Source organism: Aplysia californica, unplaced genomic scaffold, assembly GCF_000002075.1.
Source record: "Aplysia californica isolate F4 #8 unplaced genomic scaffold, AplCal3.0 scaffold00783, whole genome shotgun sequence".
In the NCBI taxonomy this organism is placed as follows: domain Eukaryota; kingdom Metazoa; phylum Mollusca; class Gastropoda; order Aplysiida; family Aplysiidae; genus Aplysia; species Aplysia californica.
In genome coordinates this window covers 115,782-137,700 of record NW_004798053.1, presented here as the reverse complement: position 1 = coordinate 137,700, position 21,919 = coordinate 115,782, and the positions used below count along the sequence as shown (strand labels likewise).

General features: G+C 39.4%; 1 protein-coding gene across 2 annotated transcripts in view; it reads left to right on the top strand.

Moving 5' to 3' along the window:
- LOC101845130 (alpha-taxilin) overlaps positions 1 to 21,654 on the top strand; it is a 38,325-nt gene extending 16,671 nt beyond the window's left edge. For both annotated transcript variants that reach the window (XM_013088657.2, XM_013088656.2), the window contains exons 6-14: positions 1,283 to 1,393; positions 2,395 to 2,460; positions 4,597 to 4,725; positions 6,985 to 7,104; positions 8,324 to 8,377; positions 8,732 to 8,824; positions 12,870 to 12,965; positions 15,892 to 16,030; positions 16,455 to 21,654. In XM_013088657.2, coding sequence (XP_012944111.1) covers positions 1,283 to 1,393; positions 2,395 to 2,460; positions 4,597 to 4,725; positions 6,985 to 7,104; positions 8,324 to 8,377; positions 8,732 to 8,824; positions 12,870 to 12,965; positions 15,892 to 16,030; positions 16,455 to 16,888 — 1,242 coding nt within the window. In that variant the 3' untranslated portion in view covers positions 16,889 to 21,654. The remainder of the gene's footprint in view (positions 1 to 1,282; positions 1,394 to 2,394; positions 2,461 to 4,596; positions 4,726 to 6,984; positions 7,105 to 8,323; positions 8,378 to 8,731; positions 8,825 to 12,869; positions 12,966 to 15,891; positions 16,031 to 16,454) is intronic.
- Positions 21,655 to 21,919: the final 265 nt, after the last annotated feature.

Below are 21,919 nucleotides of genomic sequence, written 5' to 3'. Positions count from 1 at the left end.
GCATGCTCTATGCGCTTTACTACTATTATTACCCTAGCAGACCCCCTGACAACACTCAGAAACATTCTCAGCTTCCGCGGAAGCATACAGTGCAAGCTGCGGATTTCACACGCTCAAACACTATCAAACTGACAAGATTGTTCACTGTCTATAGCTGGGTACCCTTTTCCACCTGGGTGAAGTGAGGAAAATTTGTGCAAAGTGCCTTTCCCAAGGACACAACGTCGGGCCACTGATGGGATTCGAACCCACGACCTTATGGTTGTGAGTCCGAGAGCCTAAGCTTTTGGTATTCTTGATCCCATCACACTTAAAGACTGATTTATATCTCTATCATATACTTAGTCATCCTGCTTAGTTTCAGTACTGGTCCACACAGCTCTGCGGGCGTCTGTGGTGTAGCGGTTAGGTGCCTGCCTGTCTCATGCAGGAGACCCAGGTTAGATTCCCAAGTGGGGAGAATTTTTAATGAATATCTCAATCTTTCTGCTGAGATGTTGTATCTCTCAGCCCGACTGGGCCCTGCTGACAGACAAGGTCAATGCCTAAATGGTGTAAATTGTATTGATGGGGACTGAAAAACACCCACATTTTGAAAAAATGTAAATGGCTTCTCTCGAGAGTGCTAATGAAATTGGCCATTTTTCATGTCTAAGGGCCATGTGTGTTTTGTACTGCTGGAGGATGAGTTCCACAGTTTAGTCTATTTCTCCACAGTAACATTTTGATGATTGTACAAGTATTATAAGCTTGCAGTAGCTGGTCCCACAGGGTCACAAGTAGGTGGACTTTGAAAAACCGGATTGTTTTTGGTTCCCCCCTTTTCCACCTGCTATGCACACCCTGTTTTTTGCAGTGAAGATGAAATACACCAGTAGTCCAAAATAATGTGATAATGCCTGTGGAAAAAAATTTCCTTCTGTATTAGGTGCCCTCTGATTGGCTTCATTTGGTCAAATGAATCATCGTTATTTGTATTTGTGTCATGAAGGGCACAAAGCCCGCATAGAACAACATCCATGGGTGGTTGGCGGATGCTCTGGTGTGTTTAGCTACTTCTGTCGTTCCAAACATCTATCATATATATTACTACTCCTTCTTTTTTGTGTTTGTTACTCTCTTATAACACCTGTGATCTTCGGCATTTATATGACCTAATTGTGTTGCAAGTGCTCTAAAACACACTAAAAAAGAAAAGAGAACAGCAGCCCCCACCTGTCATTATCTTCTGTAGGAAAACAAAAGCACCCTGTCTCCATTCATGCTTAAAAACTTGCTGCAGGTCATGCGAGAAAAAGATCAGCTGCAGTCAGAGCACACCAAGGCTATGATGGCCAAAAGTAAACTGGAGTCCTTGTGCCGGGAGCTCCAGAAGCAGAATAAGATCATCAAGGTGAGTGATGAAGACTTTGATTTTAACCTACTGCTGTGCTCTGTAAGGATGTATATTATACAGTTGAGTCTGCTTAAACTGAACACGATCAATCCTAAAAAAGAGCTGTAAACCGAAAGAAAATAGAACCTCAGATTTTTTGTTTTTTGTTTTTTCGTTTTATGAACTATCTCTCTAAACCAAAAACCTGGCTAAATCGGGCGGTCCTGCAGATTTTGGTTTAAGCGGACTCCACTGTATGTAGATTCGGGACCCCCATCTAGTGTAGTGGATGACAGTCTCCAGTGTATTTCATCCATTTGTCTCTGTCCGAGGCAATACATGTCATTATGTTGATAGCACATTTCACGTTTTTCCGTCTTTCACTCTTAATTGTTATCAACCAGGTACTTGCAGGTGGTTGATGGGTGCTCTGATGTAGTATGCTCTTTCTTTCCTACCATAAACTCTCGTCCTTATCTCTCAGCCTTTTTTTTTTTTTTTTTTTGTATGTTACTTTAAGTTTTGGCACTTGTATGACCTATTTTTTATTGCAAGTGCTGTAAAACTGTTACGTGCATTATCTGATCCATGGACAGTAAATTGTAATACAATTGAAAGAGAGGGTGGTGACAGAAAAAGGAATTCAGAAGGACTGTATGATGTGTCAGAGGTTTCTTTGAAAAAATAATAGTCAAGAAAACTTGTTCTAAATTTCTTTTTTCTTTTTTGAACCATTACTCAGTGTTGTTTAATGACTTAAAAAAAATGAATAAATGCAATTTAAAAAAAATATTTTTAACACCACAATGGATATAAAGTTTTTTTAGTGATTCGGCTTGTTTCGTTCTTGGATAGCTATGTATATTTTATTGTTCCTTTGAGGTTGAACTCTTGTGTAATGTTATTATGATCTTCTTCTGCCTCCCGTTTGCTTGTTGTGACAAAGTGCATCTTTGTTAAATGATTTGTGATTGAAAAAAATTTTTTTTTTTTTAAAATGTATTGGTATTTGTTTTCAGGATGAGAGCATAAAACGAGCTCGTGAGGAGGACGAGAGAAGAAAAGAAATCTCGGCTCAGTTTCAGGTATTGTTAAAGTGGTTAATGATTTAGACATGTGTTAAGTAAGATAATGATGAGTGATACGAGACAGGTGCTAAGATTGAATCCTCAGGGGTCAAAACAACAAAGGAGGGTTACGGGTAAAGCGCAGAAAGGTGGAGGCAGAAGAAACTGGGTAAGACTTGGAAGATGAGATAGCTAAAGAAAGATTGCACAGGGCAGACATCTTTTGAGAGAAATTTTTGGGGCTGATATGATAACAGCTGCAACTGTTTGAAATTAGCATCATTTGTTTTTCATAGCTTTTGCTTACTTTTTATAATTGTTTGATGTTCTTTGTTTTATTATAAAGAGCACTGACCAATTTCTTATAGCTTGCTCTCTTTCGTCTGTCTGTGTTAAAAAAAAGACATAACTCATTTTGTTATTTGTCAGTGTGCTCATTACTTTACATAGCACACCTGTAGGCCAGTGACCAAACAAATGAAAAAATAAAAGCAAAAAAATTTAATCTTGTATTTTAAAAGTTTTTTTTTTTCTTTGGACCCTATATTAATAAACCACATTTTTGGTGCCTACACAATATCATAACAATGCGTGATTTACAGCAACCTGGCCTACAAATTGTTCATTTTGAGACAGTGGCACCTCAGTGCCCCCACATCTCAACGTGAGCTTGTAGTTTTCCACCCACAACGGTCTAAATGTCTCCACATGAGACTCGAAAAGTTGAACTGTCTTTCATAAGAATATTAAAGTGCTGCAGACAGAAGAAAGCGAACAAACCATTGTAGACATGTGCTTTGTAAGTGAAATTTGTTTACATTTCATGTCGAGAGGAAGTGTGAGTGGTTGGTGGGTGCTCTGATATTGGTTTGCTCCTTCTTTCATATCAAACATTTATCGTCCTTATCTCCCCTCCTTCTTTTTGGTCTTTGTTACTCTCTTGTAACACCTCTAATCTTCGGCACTTATATTACCTTTTGTGTTTTCAAGTGCCGGAAAACTCTTAATTGAAATAATGTTGAAAAGGGGCTCTCTTGTGAGTAGTTTGCAGGTGCTCTGTTGTGGTTTGCTCCTTCTCTTCTGTTAAATATCTATCTTACTTATTTTTCCTCCTTCTTTTTTTGTGTTTGTTACTCTCTTGTAACAATTCTGATCTTCGGCACTTATATGACCAATTGTGTTACAAGTGCTGTAAAACTCTTACTAAAAACAGAAAGGGCTCTCAAGGTCTAGAGTTATGACGTTTGCCTCTCATTCAAGTGATCCCAGGTTCAGAACCTGACAACGACGAACAATTTTCCTGCTCTAAAATTTTCTTCTTTCACCTCCTTTCCTGTTCTCTAGTCCTGTTCTGTCACCTGCTTTCATCTCCACTATCTCTTCTCACCCCATCTTCACTTTCTTTTCCCATATCCCTGGCTTCCTATATGCTCCTCTTTCCTTTTCTCCTGGCTCTTTCTTGTTGCTGTCTTTAAGCCACATCCCTGATCTTAGGGTAGGTGAGATTTAGTACAAAGCTTTCTCGGACGAGGGCAAAAAATCTCAGAGGCCCTGTGTGCAAGTTGTGCACGTGAAAGATCCCTTGGTGGTCCTAAAAAGTCAATAAAAATAGGCTTCGGCCGCCACCCAGGTAAAAGTCAAAATTAATTCCTAGCAAAACTGAAAATACTCTAGTCAGTATAAACAATATAGAGTACCTTCGAAATCGGAATGTGGCTGCCTGAGGGCAAGGGGCCATACGAAGTAGGAAAAGCGGTCACATACGTAAAAGTCAATTGCACTGCAGGTTGAAGAACCAGCAGTTGACCACCCCTGAGGTCTAGCAGGGGAATGCAGTGAAGAAAGGAGTGATACCAAGAGTAAAGCTTTATTCTCATTTGTTGCTACGTCCTCAAATGATGGCCTCAATGGTTTGAGGTTTCCTGATCAAGTGAGCTGGAGCTGTTGTAGCTTTTTCCTGTCACGGAAAATTTTTATAATCTTGGTAGCTCTGTCTAATAGAGAAGATTAAACGTTGTAGGAAATAGGAAACAAAATGAAAAAATATTGCTTACTTTCAGTTAGATTTTTTTAAAAGAGTAAAAACGCTTCTTCTTGGTTTGCATGCTCGCTAGTAATTATCAATGCCTAATTGTATGTACTTGAATATCCCAGACAACGATTGGAGAGATCCAAACACAAATGTCTGACAACACGGAGAGGAACTCTAAGCTGCGTCAGGAAAATGGAGAGCTGGCGACTCAGCTGCAGAATATCATCAAGCAGTGTGATGCTAGGGAAACTGTAAGCCTTGACTTATGCTTTCCCAGTGTTTATAAAGCTAGTTGAATTTGTCGTCGGAATCATATTTTTATTATTTTTGTTAACCCTGGAGTTGTAATCCCAAAGCAACAAGATAAACAAAAGGAAAAGAAAAAACATTTGTGATTTTCCTCGTAAAAACTGAGTTTGAGTTACCATATTATTGTGTGCATATGTTCATAGTTTGCCGCACCTCTTTACACCAAACAATGTACTGTTCAAACACAGGCAGCATTACCTGGCGTCTGTTGTGTAACGGTCAGGAACTTCGTTATAGCATGCTGGAGACCCGAGTTCGATTGCCAAGTGAGGGAGAGAAAAATTTATCGAGTTTCTCAGTGTTTCTGCTGGGATGCATCCCTCTCAGCCAGTGTTGGCTCTGATAGGCAAGATTGGTAGCCCACTCCTAAATGATCTTAATTGTGTCCATTAGGGTGTAAGACACCTACATTTAAAGAAAAATTGGAGAGAAAAAAAGACAGCATTTCTGTGTGCCATTGTGCTGGGATCTGAAAATCTATGAATATTCAGTCAATATGAATATGGATATTATTCAGGATCTTATTGTGCTGTTAATATGTTAGCTTGTGAAATTGTTCAGAGGATACGCTGCATGCTTTGTAGACTTGTTCTGCTTGTGTAGGGCAGTGTTGTATATACTCAGAGGCAAAAGAAACGCGAATAGCTAAAGCATTAACACAACACACTTAATGTCAACACACTTCTCTGGTCAGTGTTGCAGCTGGTTGAGCTGCCTCTAGATAATGTCGCTAATGTGCTCAATTGAGTTTAAGTCCAGTGAACAAGCCAAATGAGGTTAAAGATTGATGTTGTTCTGCTAGTAACTGCCAATTTACACGCGCAGTATTAGGTCTCGCATTGTCTTGTTTGGAAAAGAAGTTTGGATGCCTCTGAAAAAGGGGCATCACGTGAAGTGAAAGAACTTGGGTGATGTAGCACTGAGCCAATTTCTTTGTGTATGACCTACGTTCTGAAAGAACACTGGTCCAGCTCTTGGATTTAGGGCGATGGCTCCCTAATTCATGACGCTTGCCCCTCTCCAAGGGTCTCTCCACAACGTTGGCATCAGTACAGAATGTGAAGTTTGCACTCCACTCATGGAAAATCTGCTCTGGTTGGAGAACAGCACCCTTCTCTATTGTCTGTTCTTCCAGTTCACCTGAGCCTGTGACCACAGAGACTGGTCACGGCGGTGCTGAGGGGTCGCACATGGCCTGCACCAGAGGCCTGTGAAGTGCAATCTCCGCCATACTGTCCTGATACTGAGGGCCTGTCCTGTTTGTCCGATGGATGTTCCTGGTGGTCTTGGCGGCTGTCAGGAACAGATCCATCAGGCATTGGCAAACCATGAGGCGATCTTAAGCTGCAGTTGTCGCCCTTGGTTTTCCGTTTTGGGAGAGACCACTGGTTGTGTTGGTAGCTCAAAACCAGTTCTGTAGTCTGTAGATGGTGGAGACATGCACTCCTGTAACAGTTGCCATATGTTAGGCAGACTCGCCTGGCTGTAGTCATCTAAGAGCCCACTCATGGTTTTCTGATGAAAGTCTCGGCATCTTGATACTGCTTTTGTTTTCAACTGAATTCCATATTTCGAGGCTTCAAATTTATAGGCCTGGCCTATATGACCTCGTGAACACAAAATCACTATTCGAACGACGTGACAAGTGAGCTGTGTTGGTTGTTTGTTGCCAATTAAAGCATTGCATTGTTCGTTCATGCTCTAAGAACGATAAAAATCTCGCGTTTCTTTTGCCTGATATGATATATATTATACTGGGTTTTTATTTTTGTGGGTGCACTCACATTGCTTCAGTCTACACTTTAAACTTTCATGTCAATCCTCGACATTGCTGCAGTTTTTGTTTTCATGGTTTCAGATTACCTGTTAGCCTGTACATTAAATAAAATAATATATAAATTCAAAGCTAGGGGCAAAGGGGCTACAAGGTAAGATTTCCATTCAGCTTTCGAAATATCAAATTGTCACAAAGATTTTATTCTGTTTTACATTGTTACATGCAAGAGTGTGTCCTTTAACCAAACATCTTTCCGGAGGATGGCTGACAAAACTAAAGCTGGCTTGTACTACTTTGTGTACGACCTTAAGTCAGATTGAGACCTGGGCTGTATTGGTTCTGATTCTTTCCACAAAATGTTGCTTTGTGTGTTCTGATGCAGATAGGGAGATGATATTTAATTCATGTTTCACTAATCTTCCAGCAAATTGACAAGGTGCGCAAACAACACGACTTGGAGCAGCAGCTTGCAGAAGCAAAATTGTCCAAGGCAGAACTGCAGTTGAAGGAGGAAAGGGAACGCAATGCAAGAGAAAAAGAACTGGTAAAGTTTCACCCTGTATTGTACATGGGTTTTTTTAGGACTTAATTTTTTAAATCTCATACATTTAAAAACTTTATTTTTCGTGTGAATACATTTTATTAACCATGATTTTTTTGTTGCTTGATTTTACCCTGAAAAACTTATAAATGTATTTATTCTCACAGAAAAAAAGACTGTGCATAGAATCCAATGTTGTTCTGAAAATGAATTTTCCTTAGAGTATCCCTTCCTTTTCTTGAAGACTACTTTAAAAAAGAAGACGCTAAGATAAATAATTTCCTTTGAACTTTTCATTTTTGGGCAAGTACCCATCACAAATTAAGCACCCCAATTTCCCAATTCACAAAATCAGTATTGAGTGTGATCAAGTGCCGCATTGAAGACTGATTGATACTGTGGTCACATGGAAAAGGTAAGTTGTTAGGAAATTGTTGAGGGGATCTGCAGCCAGATTTTTTCTAGCCATTGCTCCAGTTCATCTGAAGTTTGGAGATGATGTGCTTAACGCTTTGCCATCATATTTTGGGGAAAATTCAAAGAAACTGGGTGGTAAACATCGCCATAGCTGCAGTCTCACCTCATCCTGGGAGCTCTTGAGGTATGGTGTTCACCTGGCAGGTTGAAACCTGACTGCAAAGACAAATTTTCTTTTCTAAAATGTTCTCATTTCACCTCCTTTCCTGCTTTCTAGTCATGTTCTTTCATCCTGCTCCTCTAGGCTCCTTAATTTTTCTGTTGCTACTCCTGGCTCCTTCTTACTGCTGTTTTTCAGCCACACCCTTGATCTTAGGGTAGGAAAGATCCAACACTTACCAAAAATGAAAAAATCTCTGAGGTCCTGTGTGCAAGTTGTGCATTTTTTAATAATCCCTTGGTGGTCCTGAAATCGATAAGAGTAGGCTTCGGCCACTACCTGTGCAAAATTCTAAATTAATTCCTACCAAAACTAAAAATGCTTAATGTGTCCAACATGTGCCCTACGCACTCATATGACCAAATGCAGTTTTGCAAGCGCCGTAAAACAAACAACCCACCTCATCCCACGCATGTTCAGAAGGGGGATAGATTTTGTGATCTAGAAAGCTGGCTAGTCTAGGATATTGATGCCATTGTTCTGAGCTGTAGAAGGAAAAGAAATTTAATGATAATTAATATCAGTGTTTTGCTGTCTTCAGATGGTATGATTTTGATAAGTAAACTTGAATTCTTGAATCCACAGTTGGTGCAGAAATTTACAGAACAAGCGAAGAAAAATTCCATGCTAGAAGCACAGGTGAGCAAAAAGTCTTACATCGTTCTTCTTTTTCATGTGACATGGACTGAACTCTTCTTCTGTTTGAGGATAGAAATTGATCGCCAGAAAAGTTATTTTTTTAAACATGCTCGATTTCAGACTAGAAAGGCAGTTCTTTGACAATGTTAACACCGTATTCCATGTGCTCAAAGTATAACACATTATTGTCAATGTTGTATACAATATTATGTTGCTAAACAGCTGTTCTCTGGAGTATGTACTTCTCATTTGCTGTTTCTTGCTTTGTGAACTGTCAGCGTCGGGGTGTATGAATGTGAGGTAGGCCATGAAAGAAATGACTTGTGTTTTAAAATTTTTTAAAATTATTTTCAGGTGGAAATGTTCAAGGAACGCTATGATGATTTTGAGAGGCTTCATTCTCGCAGCAGTGAAACCTTCCAAAAGTACAAAACAGAAATGGATAAGGTAAGCTGAGTTATGCTAGGCTAACATAGTCAGTTAAGAAAACAGGTTTATAGAGAATGTCAAGTAATGTTGTGGTGGCTTTTTAGAAAGGTGGGCACTAGGATGTGTTTTTGAACCAGATACCTTATAATTTCGCAGCAGGTACCAGATATTAAATTTTGGGTGACCTTATTTAGGCCACATATGGCCTAAATAAGCTAAACCCCCCTCCTTTACCTTATTTAGGCCACAGGTGGCCTAAATAAGCTAAACCCCCCTCCCTTACCTTATTTAGGCCACACCTGTGGCCTAAATAAGCTAAACCCCCCTCCCTTACCTTATTTAGGCCACACCTTTATACAAAGTCACAGAAATATTCCTTTTGTGCTTATTGAGGTACAGTGCAGGGTGATTTTACCTGCAAGGATAATTGGACAAAATGGGTAGAATCTTTATTGCTAATGGTCATATTTAGACAAATCCTATATCATTGTCTTTTTTTTTCTTAACTGCTCATGGTTATTAAAGAGTAAGCCAACTAGGTAGTAATTTCGGATTCCTAATACTAATATTATGGGCATTCTTAAAATTTTAAAACTTGTTTTTAGCGCTTTTCTCAACGTAAAACGGATTCCGTAAAAAAACAATGACCATATCTTTCTTTTTCAAAGTATTGTGCATATTATATTTGTGTGAAACTATATATTCTATGCTTTCATGTACATGAAAAAAGCTAATAAAGGCAAGCAAAATGTTCTTCAGAGACACAGATCTAGTAGTAGGCCCACTGAATTTTTTTTATAAACCGGGAAAGATGACCTGAAGATACAAAATTATTTTATGATCTTCACTTGCACTTGCAACTTTTTGGATAAATTATAGTCTACCTCATTGTCTTTTTTTTCCATCATTTTTCTTCACTATTCATGACAACTGGCATGTATTGTTTTCAGTTATTATCAAGAAAGTGGATAGGCGGACTACGGGGTCTATCTAGCCAAAAGGATAGGTGGACCCCGGGGTCTACCTAACAAAATGCTAGGATTTAGGATGTGAACCCCGGAGTGAGCGTAGTGAAATAAGTAGTAGATCTAGGTTTAACTAAGGATCGGTGGACCCCGGGGTCAACATAGTGAAATAAGTAGATCTCAGTTTATTTTATAGTAGGACTGGCGGAGCCCGTGGTCAATGTAGTGAAATTATAAGTAGATATAGGTTTAATTAAGGATTGGTGGACCCCGGGGTCAATGTAGTGAAATCAGTAGATCTAGGTTTAATTAAGGATTGGTGGACCCTGGGGTCAATGTAGTGAAATAAGTACATGTAGATCTAGGTTTAATTTTAAGGATTGGTGGACCCTGGAGTCAACGTAGTGAAATAGGTAGGTTTAAGGTGGACCCCAGGGTCTACCTAACGAAATGCTAGTTAGGTTTTTAGAATAGGTGGAACCTGCGGGGTCACCGTAGTAAAATAAGTAGGTTTAATCTAGGTGTCCCGGGGGTCCACCAATCCTTAATTAAACCTTATTCCTCTACGGCTATGGTGACTCCGGGGTCCACCAATCCTTTTAAAATTAACCCTACTTATTTCACTACGCTGACCCCGGGGTCCACCAATCTTTAAAGAAACATACTTATTTCACTACGGTGACCCCGGGGTCCACCTGTCCTAAAACCTAGTATTTCGCTAGGTAGACCCCGGGGTCCACCTTAAACCTGCTTATTTATCACTACGTTGACCCCGGGGTCCACCAATCCTTACTTAAACCAAACCTTATTTCACTACGGTGACTCCGGGGTTTACATCCTAAAACCTAGTATTTCGCTTTGCAGACCCCGGAGTCCACCTATCCTCTTCAGGACTAAACTATTATCAATTTGCAATTTTCATTGATTAGCATATTTTAAAAAAAATATTGAATCAAAGATTCGCTTTCTAAAAAGTCCACTGCTAATGCTATTCTTTTCAAAGAAAATGGCACAATTTGATTTTATGACATGTTGAAAAAAAAGAGTTTTAAAAATATCCCGAAAACAACATAAAATGATGATATAGATCTCTCTCTCTCTCTCTCTCTCTCTCTCTCTCTCTCTCTCTCTCTCTCTCTCTCTCTCTCTCTCTCTCTATATATATATATATATATATATATATATATATATATATATATATGTGTGTGTGTGTGTATTTTATTATATGTATACTAAAAGACTGAGCAGAGGCTTACAATGTAAATTCTCTGCTCTACAAGTAGAGAAAATCTTAAGTTTGCGCAAAACAGATTTTAGAAAAAAAGTTGGATCTAATTATTCTAATAAAAGTAAAAGTGATTGTTATGCTGAGATTTGTTATTATTAACTCTGGAAATACAGTTACTTGCTGAATGTAAAAGTAACTAGAACTGTGCAATTCGTTTTATTTCAATTCCAAAGCCCAAAGGCATAGCAATAATAAGTTAGATCTAGATCTAGCAGTTGTAGGCTCTCTGGCTACTTCTAGCATAGGCCTGCTACTACTGATTCTAGACAGGGAATCTAGATCTTGCTATCGCCTGCACTATTTAAGTCAAATATATGGTAAAATAAAAACAAAACTGAATTTTTTGTCAGTCAGTACATCCCAATTGCCATAGCCGCACGTATTAATAGTTGAATAATGCGATACCGAAGCAACACGTTATCACAGTGTGCAGGGGAGAGCGAGGTGCTCGGTCGATTCGGTGGTTCGGCTTTTGTAGATCTATGCATTTTTTACGGAAAGCCCTATTACCTGGCCTATTACTAGATCTATTAGTGTTGTGAAAACTTCAACCTCTACAGCTCAGGCGTCAAAAGATGCTGGAAAATAATAATGCGTCCTGAAGTTTCATAATTTATTTTTATACAGCATAACACAGTACACAGCCAGTAGTTTTTATTTCACCGAGTTATAAAAATGGCCTTCGTATAAAAATTGCCTTGTTTTCAGAAGCAAATTTTAATAGATCTAGTTCTACCGAATCGATTTTCAGGCGAATTCAACCATTTTGATGATCTTTGTTTTCCTTTTAAAAAGATGTAGATCTAGGCGTGTCGGATGTGGCAGTGTGATTAACACTGAGTTGTTTAGATCTAGATCTAGACCCATCAAAACACGAGGCTTCGTGGCCGATCACAAAAGTCTACGGGGCTTATCGAGGCCGATTCGCCCTGCTGCGAGCACGTTCACTAAACTGCCTATAGATAGAATCTACTACCAAATATTCTCTACACGATCTTTGCTACTACTACTACTAGGCCTACTAGCCTACATGTACTACTACGAGACAGTAAGAGAGAGTGTCACTCAGACAAAGATAGTGTAACTTTGACTCAGCCACGTAGCCTAGTGTACACACTTTTTATACCCCAAATTTAACCCGGAAGTCCATTCGGAGGATTTGACCTTTTCACTTGACCAAAGTGTGCCAAAATGGTAGCCTAGCTTTTGCCCCTCCATGAAGGAAAAATCTGGCCCTCATTCAAACCATTGGGATTGAGCAAAATTTTGCGTATTGTGCTTTGTTCTTTACAATATTCATTATGGTTATGATTTATAAGTTGTACACTGAGACAAAACCGTACTAAATGAGAAAGGTGCACCATTATGAAAGTGGAATGAACTCAGTTGCCTGAAAAGGGTAGTTTGAGCATGTGTGGCCTATATAAGCTAAACCCCCCTCCCTTACCTTATTTAGGCCACAGTCCACTGTGGCCTGAATAAGCTAAACCCCCCTCCCTTACCTTATTTAGGCCACAGTCCACTGTGGCCTGAATAAGCTAAACCCCCCTCCCTTACCTTATTTAGGCCATATGTGGCCTAAATAAGCACTCCCTTAAATTTTCTGGTCATTGAATTGATTTGTCTTGGTTTGTAATGTTTGATAATGTATTTTTTAATGTATGTATGGTATGTATCCACAAAATTGAAGATGAAATTTACAATGCCCCCCCCCCAAAGAAAATGCTTTAATTTTTGGGGCTCCTTTTGAGCATATTTTAAAGTCCCATGAACTAATTATGCTTTAATGTTTTCATGTTGTGTTTTGCAGATGACCAAAAGGATTAAGAAACTGGAGAAAGATGGAATTCAGTGGAAAGCGAAATGGGAGGCCAGTAACAAAGCCCTGTTGGAGATGGTTGACGCTGTGAGTTTTTGAAAAAAATTTTTTAAGGGAGCAGAGGGATTTCTTCAGAAAGGTACCGAATTTGTCGTACATGGATCTGATTCTTTGTGATCATTATGTTTCTGGAAGTCTTTCACATATTTACACAAACATATTTTGTTGATTAAGCCTTTAATTAAACAGGGAGTGGAACTTAAACATATCAGCAAGATAAATAGGGCCAAAACAACTTATCTCTAAACATCAGAAACCAAGTTGTGGAAGCTCGAAATAATGCTCGCCGAAACTGATGCAACTTTCACCTGCTTTGCTGAGTAGAATGGAAAAGGGAATTTCGAAAGGTTTGCTGACCTAAAGAGATGTCTCTCTGAGAAGAATAGGTGTGTAAAGGAAAGGGTAAGGATAGCAGAGCTGCCACTTTCCCGCTAAATTGCGGAAACTCCGCTTCATCTAACTTTTCCCGCTACTTTCCTCCTTCCTCCGCTTGGACCACTCTCGGTCGCAAATTGCGATACTTTTTTACACGCGGAAAACACCGAACCGGGAGAGAGACGAAAACGCAGCTTGCGCATGTCCGCCCGTAGCTTTCTACTTCCGTTCTTCTTGGCCTAGCGCTAGTTTCACTTTGTTTATTGTGGAGCAACACAGTGTCGATTGGGCTTCCGGACGTTGGCGCGCCGAGTTGTCATTGAAAACGGCGGAAATTCGAGAGAAATTGATGCAGAATGCAAAAATAAAAGAAGCTCCGCTTGCTGCACTTTGCGTTTGGTGCAATAAAGAAATCGCGGCCCGCGGCACTCCTGTACTATTGCGATCCCGTTTGTTCACATGACGGCTATTGTGGCTGTTGAAGTGAATTTAGATCTAGATCTAGATTTAGATAATCTCTAGAATCTAGATATAATCTAGATTTACACATATTTAGATATCTAGATCTAGATTAGATAGCCTAGGCTATAATTGTAATTCAGGTTAGATCTACACACTACAGAGGGACTACTAAGTTAAGTGCAAAGGGGACCGCAATTGTACAGGAGTGCTCAGTACAGCGGCAAAGGAGTTGCCTCCTTGATCCAATACTGCGCGCGCTCTACATCGATGTACAAGTTTAAAGTGAAAGAAATCTTTTTATAAGACACCAGCTTGCAACAAACACTGGATTTTTAGTCACTAAGTCCAAACTGTGTCAAATTAACTCAAATGCTTGTTAGTCTACTTAGTGCCTTTGTTGGGGTTTTTTTGGTTTGTTTTTTGTTGGGGGTTTTTCAAATACATTTTAATTTAGTTGCCTATGGTTAACAAATATGACAGTTTTCCCTTCCAAAACCATAGGTTAGATTTTCCAGTATATGTTGCCTCTGGATCTCACTGGTTTTACTCCGGCCTTCGAAGAGCGCGCGTCCGCCTTCGCATGAATTTCCTCCTTTTTTGAAATTCCTGAGTGGCAGCTATGGGATAGGAGTTGGCCAAGATTCCGTCAGACTTGTGTCTTTCTACTCTAACTTTCTAAATATGTTTTACAAAAAGGGAGGAGATGGCAAACATTTCTGCAATGAAAACGCAGAAAAGTTCACCTGATGGTCTCTTTTTTCACAGTCTTTTACATTGAAAGCTTAATTGCATTCCATCCTTTTTGGCCACTGTCTTTTTCATTTTTAGCATTTTTGTGTGTACTGTTACCTTTGAAAGGACAGCTTTTGCTTTACCCACTTCAGTGGCAATTGGCCTGGGTTTTTTTTTGGGTGGTCAGTCTAAATGCACATTGTTGCAGCACTCCTGGGTGGTGTCGGTAGCCTAGTAGTTAGGCTACTGGACCTGTAATCGTGAGATTGCGGGTTCGAAGGTACAAGCCTCAGCCTGGTCTGAAGTTGTGTCCTTGGGAAAGGTACTTTACACGAATTTCCCCATCTGGCTCAGTCCTTTTGGAGATGGATTTGAACTTACCACTTATATAACCTAATAGTGTTGATAGAGGCATTAAATCGATAGTCGAAGCAGACTTTGTACTGTTGAAGCTAGCGAGGTGAGCAGAGTAAGTCTGATTCCCTGTTAGGACTTCTCTGTTGACATCCACCCCTTGGCGCTCATATGACCTTATGCAGTTGCGAGCGCCGTGAAACCTTACTGAAACAGACTAAATCGATACCATTTCATCGTTTCATCATTTTGCACCTCTCCTGTTGTGGGTTGTTGGTGGGTGCTCTGGTGTGGTTTGCTCCTGCTTTTTGATCAATCGTCTGTTGTCCTTATCTCTCTTCCTTCTTTTATTTGTATGTTGCTATCGTGTAACACCTCCAATCTTTTGCACTTATTCAACCCAATTGTGTTATAAGTGCTGAAAAACTCTGACTAAAACTTTTAAAAACCCTCTCCAGCAAGGGGTGGCACCCTTGCCTTTATAAAATAAGAACTATGAACAACAGTACCACAGTACCCACATTTTTTTCACCCAGTCTGCTTTCATTACTCTTTGTTCCACCTTTGAAATAATCTGTATCTTCTGGAGGAAAAAAAAAAAAATGGTTGTCTCAGCTTTGTCACTATGTTGCTTCAGCAAAATTTTTATGTATTCATATATAAAATTTTGGAAGGGATTGGATTGGGGGGGTACCATTGGTCAAGTCTTCTAACTTCTTTAGTATCCTATTTCAATTCTGTCTGTTTTACTTTCTCCTTGCATTAATGGACTATTATTGTGTATACTACATCTCTGTTGAATTCAGCCAATGTCAGAAGTTACCATTATGCAGTTGCGAGCGCCGTAAAACCTCTACTGAAAAAGAGGTTACCAAAATATCCCTCAAAATATGCTTTTAAGAAAGAAAAAAAACAATAAAAATTTATTGATCCATCAGGGAATTTTGGCTGGTTTTCCAGGACATCACATCAACATACAGCACCATCAAAGAAATGCACTTATTTTTTTTCCTGTCCTTTAATCTTGTAGAGAAACAAGTCGGAGAAGGAGACGATTACCTACGTTCAAAAGTGCAAGAAGCTGGAGTCTTTGTGCAGGGCGTTGCAGGGGGAGCTTCACGGGAAGAAGCCAGCGTCTGAGACTTCTGGTGACTTGGAGGCGAATACAGGTATGGTGAATGTCTAGTACTGGATTCTAGTTTCTCTTGTTGTGTTCATAGGAGAGTTGTTGGTTGGTGGGTGCTCTGGCGTTGTTTGCCCCTTCTTTCTTATCAAACATCTTATCAGCCTTCCTTTTTTTTCCCTCGTATGTTACTTATTAGTGACACCTCCAGTCTTTGGCACTTACATAAACTATTTGTAATGAAAGTGCTGTAGAATTTGTACTAAAAAAAGAGCAGAATTGGTAAAGATAAATTTCCACTTTTAATAATTTCATTGTCTTTTTGTGGTTGTGTTCTGGATTCATCAAGCATTTTGTTTTACCCACTCTTCTTAGACAGTGGAGATGTGAGATCTGATATCCTGCTAAATAGTGGTGCAATGTAAAAAAGGGTAAAGTACAATTTTTTTTTTTGCCCTCTTGGCTGACAGATCATGTTCGGACAGAAGATGACGCCCCGCCATCATCAACAGCACCCCCGAATTCTCCAGATTCCTCATCAACAGAACAGTGTTGCTCTGACCCGAACCTCCCCTGCTCTATAGCCGAGTCAGCAGCAGAACCCTCTCCTCAAATTTCCTCGACAAAAGCCTGCCCAGGAGACGTGCCCGCAACGTCGTCACCTGTAGTGCCCTCTCCATCATCGTCACCATCGTCAACCACAGCCACCCCATCAACATCGTCCAACTCAAATCCTGAGGTGGGAAATGGTGCTACAAATGCAGCTAGTGGGAGCGTGGAGTCCGGTGCGGCAACGGGAGCTACTGCTGAGACACCGAGTGGAGGGGAGAGCATGTGTTCTGACAAGAGTAGCGATGTCTCAAACACGCAGCCGAAAGATCCAGCGGAGACGGCCGCTTGCTGACGGAGAATCTTGCCTGCTTTCCCTGTTTGATGTCTCTGCTGCTTTTCTCAATGCAAGTCATGTATTATTGTCTCTGTAACAAGAAAAATGTGTTACCTTATTTGACTCTACTGTCCAGGGTACTTGGGGGAAAAAAAAATTGTGGGCTACTCATTTTGCTTGTGACAGCGACAATATGTGATGGGAGGACTTTCTCCCCGCCCCCTTCTCTTCCTGTCCCAAAAGTGAAGTTAGAAAGGCTGTCCGTAGTGTGTAGTTTTTTCAAGAATTTTTTTCTTTTTTTGACTTTGTGTACATTTTTAATCCTTTCAGATTCAAATAGTGATTACTGAGCGCATGAAAATCCCATAATTGTTTAGGAGTATTTTTCTCCTGTGTTCACGTTCAACACTTTCTGCTTTCCATTGAAAAATTCTTTTTTTTTTTCAAAATTTTATCATAAAAAAGGTTTTTCAAATGCCACAAACTTGCGTTATTTCCCACTTCTGACTACTTATCTATTGTTTTGGTGGTTTAAAAAAAAAATTGAAATAGATTCTACTAATATCGATCTGGAAATTGAAAACTTAAGGCAAAACTCCCGGAAAACTTTTTTCAGAAGGTGGAACAATGCAATGTGCTCCTATGGAGATGTGGCATTTTATTGATACATTTTAGCTTGTTGTCTTGTGGAGCTGGGCTGGTTGTAGATCTATAATATATAATTATTATCTCTATTATAATAATACTGCTTTCAAAACCTCCATATCGTTGGGTTGGATTTCTTTCTCACATAGTTTTGGCTTCCATTTTCAATATATTTATGTATATCATTGGTATTTTCCTACAGTAACCATTTTCTCAACACACTTTCCCACCTCTCTCGCACTTATTGTTTGATTGGGAAAAAAGGTGACAAATTGAACAAAGTAATTTGATGGAATATAGTTTTTCCCAGTGCCAACTTTGATGAGGTCAAAGTTGTTTTTGGTTTATTTTAATAATTATTATTTTTATTTATTTTTTCTCGTTACAATGGTCAGATTTTGTGTGAACTTGCATAATTTATCACCATAGTTTGTTCTCTTTCGTCTGGCTGTGGTTAAAACTTGGTAAAACCAAATCACTCCATTTAATCTTCTCAGGCCTTTGCATGCGGGTCTGATAGTTTGATGACCAACAGAATCTAGAAGGCCATTAAATGAAGGTTGCTGCAAACTAAGGTATCGATTCGACTCTTTTGATGTTAGCCTAAAGCTAATCAAAAATGTTTGGAGATTAACACATACACACCCACCAAAAAAATAAAAAAGTTAACCTCTTTTCATCAACACAACAGTTTAATGCTCACCTTTGAAACATGGTCAGATAGACGGATGTGTACTTTTCGAGACTCAAGTGGAAACAGTCGAACACATCTTGGAATGAAATCGACACGCTTACATATTGAAATGTGGGGATAGGTTGGTGTCGCTGTCTCAAAATGAGCAATTTGTAGGATGGATTACTGTGTATCATTTATTGCAGTGATCCTGTGCATGCACCCAAAGGGCGGTATTTAATGTAGGGCCCAAATAAAGAAACTTTTTTATTACTAGATTCAGATTTGTTTTAAACATATTTTTGTTTGGTCGATGGCCTACAAGAGCACTATGCAGAGTTCCATGCTCATCGTTTAATAAAAAATTAGCTGGAATTTTTTTTAACATGGACAGATGAAAGTGAACAAGCTATACTATACTAGAGCAGCACCTCAGAGTGGAAAAATTCTCAGGTCTTCATATTTTCTGTGGCAAGTGCGCTGTGAAAATTTTTTTTGTTTGATGCACTAATTCATTTTTATGAGATTTAGTTGTTCTTACTTCTTTTTTTCTTTTTTTTTTTATTAAATAAGATCATGGGAAAAATGAAGTGCTTTGACAAGATCAACGCTGCCAGATGTAATGAGTTCTTGTTGGCGAAGATACAAAGTTTTCAACATTTTTCATTTAGTATGATGTGAGCATGCCAAATGTGGATGTGGCTTTGCGTAGTTTGGAATGGAACAGACTAATTTGGTGTATCCTAACGGCCGATATTTGTGAAGACATGTGGAAGGGGGTGGAGTTGTGCTGTGGCTAGTATTGACAGTTGTTTTGCTGTATGCCTTGTAGTGACGTGAGTAGAGACTGGCGTCTGTTGGGATGGTTTGGCTCTTTGCCCTGCTTGAAAGAGACACGGGGAGTGATGTTATATTCTCCAGGTTTGCCGTCTTTGCGCTGGAATGCTGTGTCGCACTCAGTCACGGAGATAGGCCCTGACAGAGAGGGTTGGAGTTGCCCGCCTCTTAAACGATTTACTAATTAAAGCGCTCTGAGGTCCCACTACCGTTGTCAACTAGAAGTGCCAAGTTTAGACCTTGAGGTAAATTTACGAAAGCCTACGACTGGTTTCTTTGAGCTAGATCTACCTGGCACGCATCATGTTTTTTAGGATAGACCATGAGTTCATTTTTTTTTTTATAGTCTCTTTTAGAACAGAATTGGTCTATTGGCTGGTTTTATTTAGTTACTTCAGGAGAATCAGGGGACACAATGAAGTTGAAACTTGGACAAATATCTTTTCAATTTTTTTTCTCAAAAATATTACGTAAAGAAATCCTTGTTTATTATTTTTTTTAAACGGAGAGTATTTTAGGGGGTCATTTCACGTTCTAAAAATTCAGGACAGTTTCATATAGTAAAAACTGTTGAATAATCTGTCGGGGGGGGAGGGGAGGGGGGGGGGGGGGGGTGAAGAATTTGCTAGTTTTAGTTTAGTAAGGGGAGACAACAGTTACTTGTACGACCTTAATTCCAAACTTTGATTACAGAAGGAAACTGGGAGCCAAATTCAGAATTTTCCAAAGATAGGCCAGAATGACCCAGTGGCTTGTGGGTTTACGTGTCCTGAACTGTTGTTGCGAGTATCTATTTATAGCAGCAGTTGGATGATAAGAGATTCACTCATTTTAGCTTTTTGTCTTTTTCTTTTCTTCAGAAAAAAAATTCTGCCTAGATCTAACTTCTATGGCAGTCTTGTTTTTGTGACATGACTTTGAACAGCTATGATTTTCCCCGACAGGTTCCCTGTATTGCTAAATGGTTGCATAAAGTGTTTGTGGCAGTTTTTAAGAAACGTACTCATAATTATTTTTTTGAGTAGTGTTCTAATTCTTGTCCTTTTTTTTTTTAAGCTCCTTGATTTTTGTTTCTAATAAATTATTTACACGCAATCTCATTTATGTAAAGTGTGATTTCCAACACTTATATCTGAGGTGATGTCTGACAGCTCTGCCTTTCCATCACTGGTGGCCTGTATATTTCCTTGGTCATGTGAATGTTGGCCACTGCTTTGAGTTTAGAGACTGCAAGGACTCTATATGAGTAACAAAGGAGAAGAAAGCCGAATGAACAAGTTGTCAGATCCATCATGCACTCTGTGCATTTGTGTTGTTTGGTTGTGCTGTTTGTTAAAGTGCCAGTTGGCATTTATAACTCACTGAATCCGTTGATCGCGCATAATAGCGATATTTTCCTATTTGTAGACGACTCCTTTCTTCGTAGATGTTTGATTTCAGCTACATTATTTTTTAAAAATCCAATACTTTTGCAAACACGTGATAAAAGTAGATACCATTTATTAGCTCTTCTCTTCCACTTTTGTGGCTTGCCAGAAAGAACTCGTCAGCACAAGAAATGGAATTTCTACGAATTTTTTAATTGCAACTACATGCAGATTGCTCAGTTCCATTGTTTGCCGCTAACTTAGCTCAAGAGATTTTCCATTTCCTCTCATTCTGTCTGACTTCCTACACAAAATCGTGATAGATGTACACTTTTTATTAGTTTAAGTATCTATCCCATTCTAAAATTGTGTCAAAATTTGAGCCAATTTCAGGCCTAAATAAGAAAGTTATAGCTTTAATGAAAACATACCCCTTTTTTACATATATTTGATAGACGGTAGTTCAGCACGTGGTACATGATACCTGTTTGTGGAACTGCAAAGTAGCTATGGTGCTTCTTAATGCTCTACAAGTGTTGAACTGTCTACTGGCATCTAATTTTGTGTTGCAATTTGTAGAGCTCTTGACCTTTCTCGCCAGCAAAGACACAGGCTTGATTCTCAAGTGGGGAAGATATTGTGCATGTATCGAGTATCTTCCTCTTTCTGCTAGGATGCTGGGTTATACACAGCCAGAGTTGGCCATGATTCAGGGTGAAAGCAGCCCGTCTATACATCTTTTAAAATCAGGTTGATGTTTTACTGTTGGTGCTCAGTAGATGTCGAGGTCTGTGGTATGACAGTTAGGCTCTTCTGTTGACACTGCTTGCAAATGATGTGAGTTTTATTTTGATCTCTGCAAAAAAAGTGTATTTTGTCCAGTGTCTCGTGCAGCTTTTTTTTTTCGGGGATTCTGTGTCTGTCTCAGTTTGGGTTGGCCCTGATAGAGGCAAAGTCAAAGCAGCTGGTCTCGTAAAGTAGGCCTGAATGAATTTTCAATTTGAAGCACAAAACTTTTACACAGGCAGCCAGCAGATGTATGTAGTGTGTGTAGTCTGACAATATGATGTGTGTAGCAACCGGCAGAATGTGCTCCGAGTCTGAGACTTGCTGTCTTTCTCTTGATCGTCTTCCTCTCCTGTCTCTCCGTCTGCCCCTCATCCCAACCCTCTTACCAACCTTGTGTGTTGCTTTGTGGATTTTTAGAAGCAATACTCTGTTTATGTATGGGTGAAATAAAATTAATTTTTATATGGCTTTTACTCTAGTCTTGGCTTACGTGTTTTACTCTCTTTCCTAATTGCAGTTTTAAGAATGAATACCGTTGATTTTGTATAGCCCATTCAGAGGAGAAATATTGTATTTACACAGGTTGCACATCGGTTTGGCACTTCAAAATTTGATCTGTTAATTCTATACAATGCATTTTAAGTATGTGCCGCCCTGCTGCTAGGTTCAGGGGCAAACAGGATCTATTTGTTGCTGGATCCAAAGCTTTATCTTTGTCTCCAAACAGGCATGAAAGAG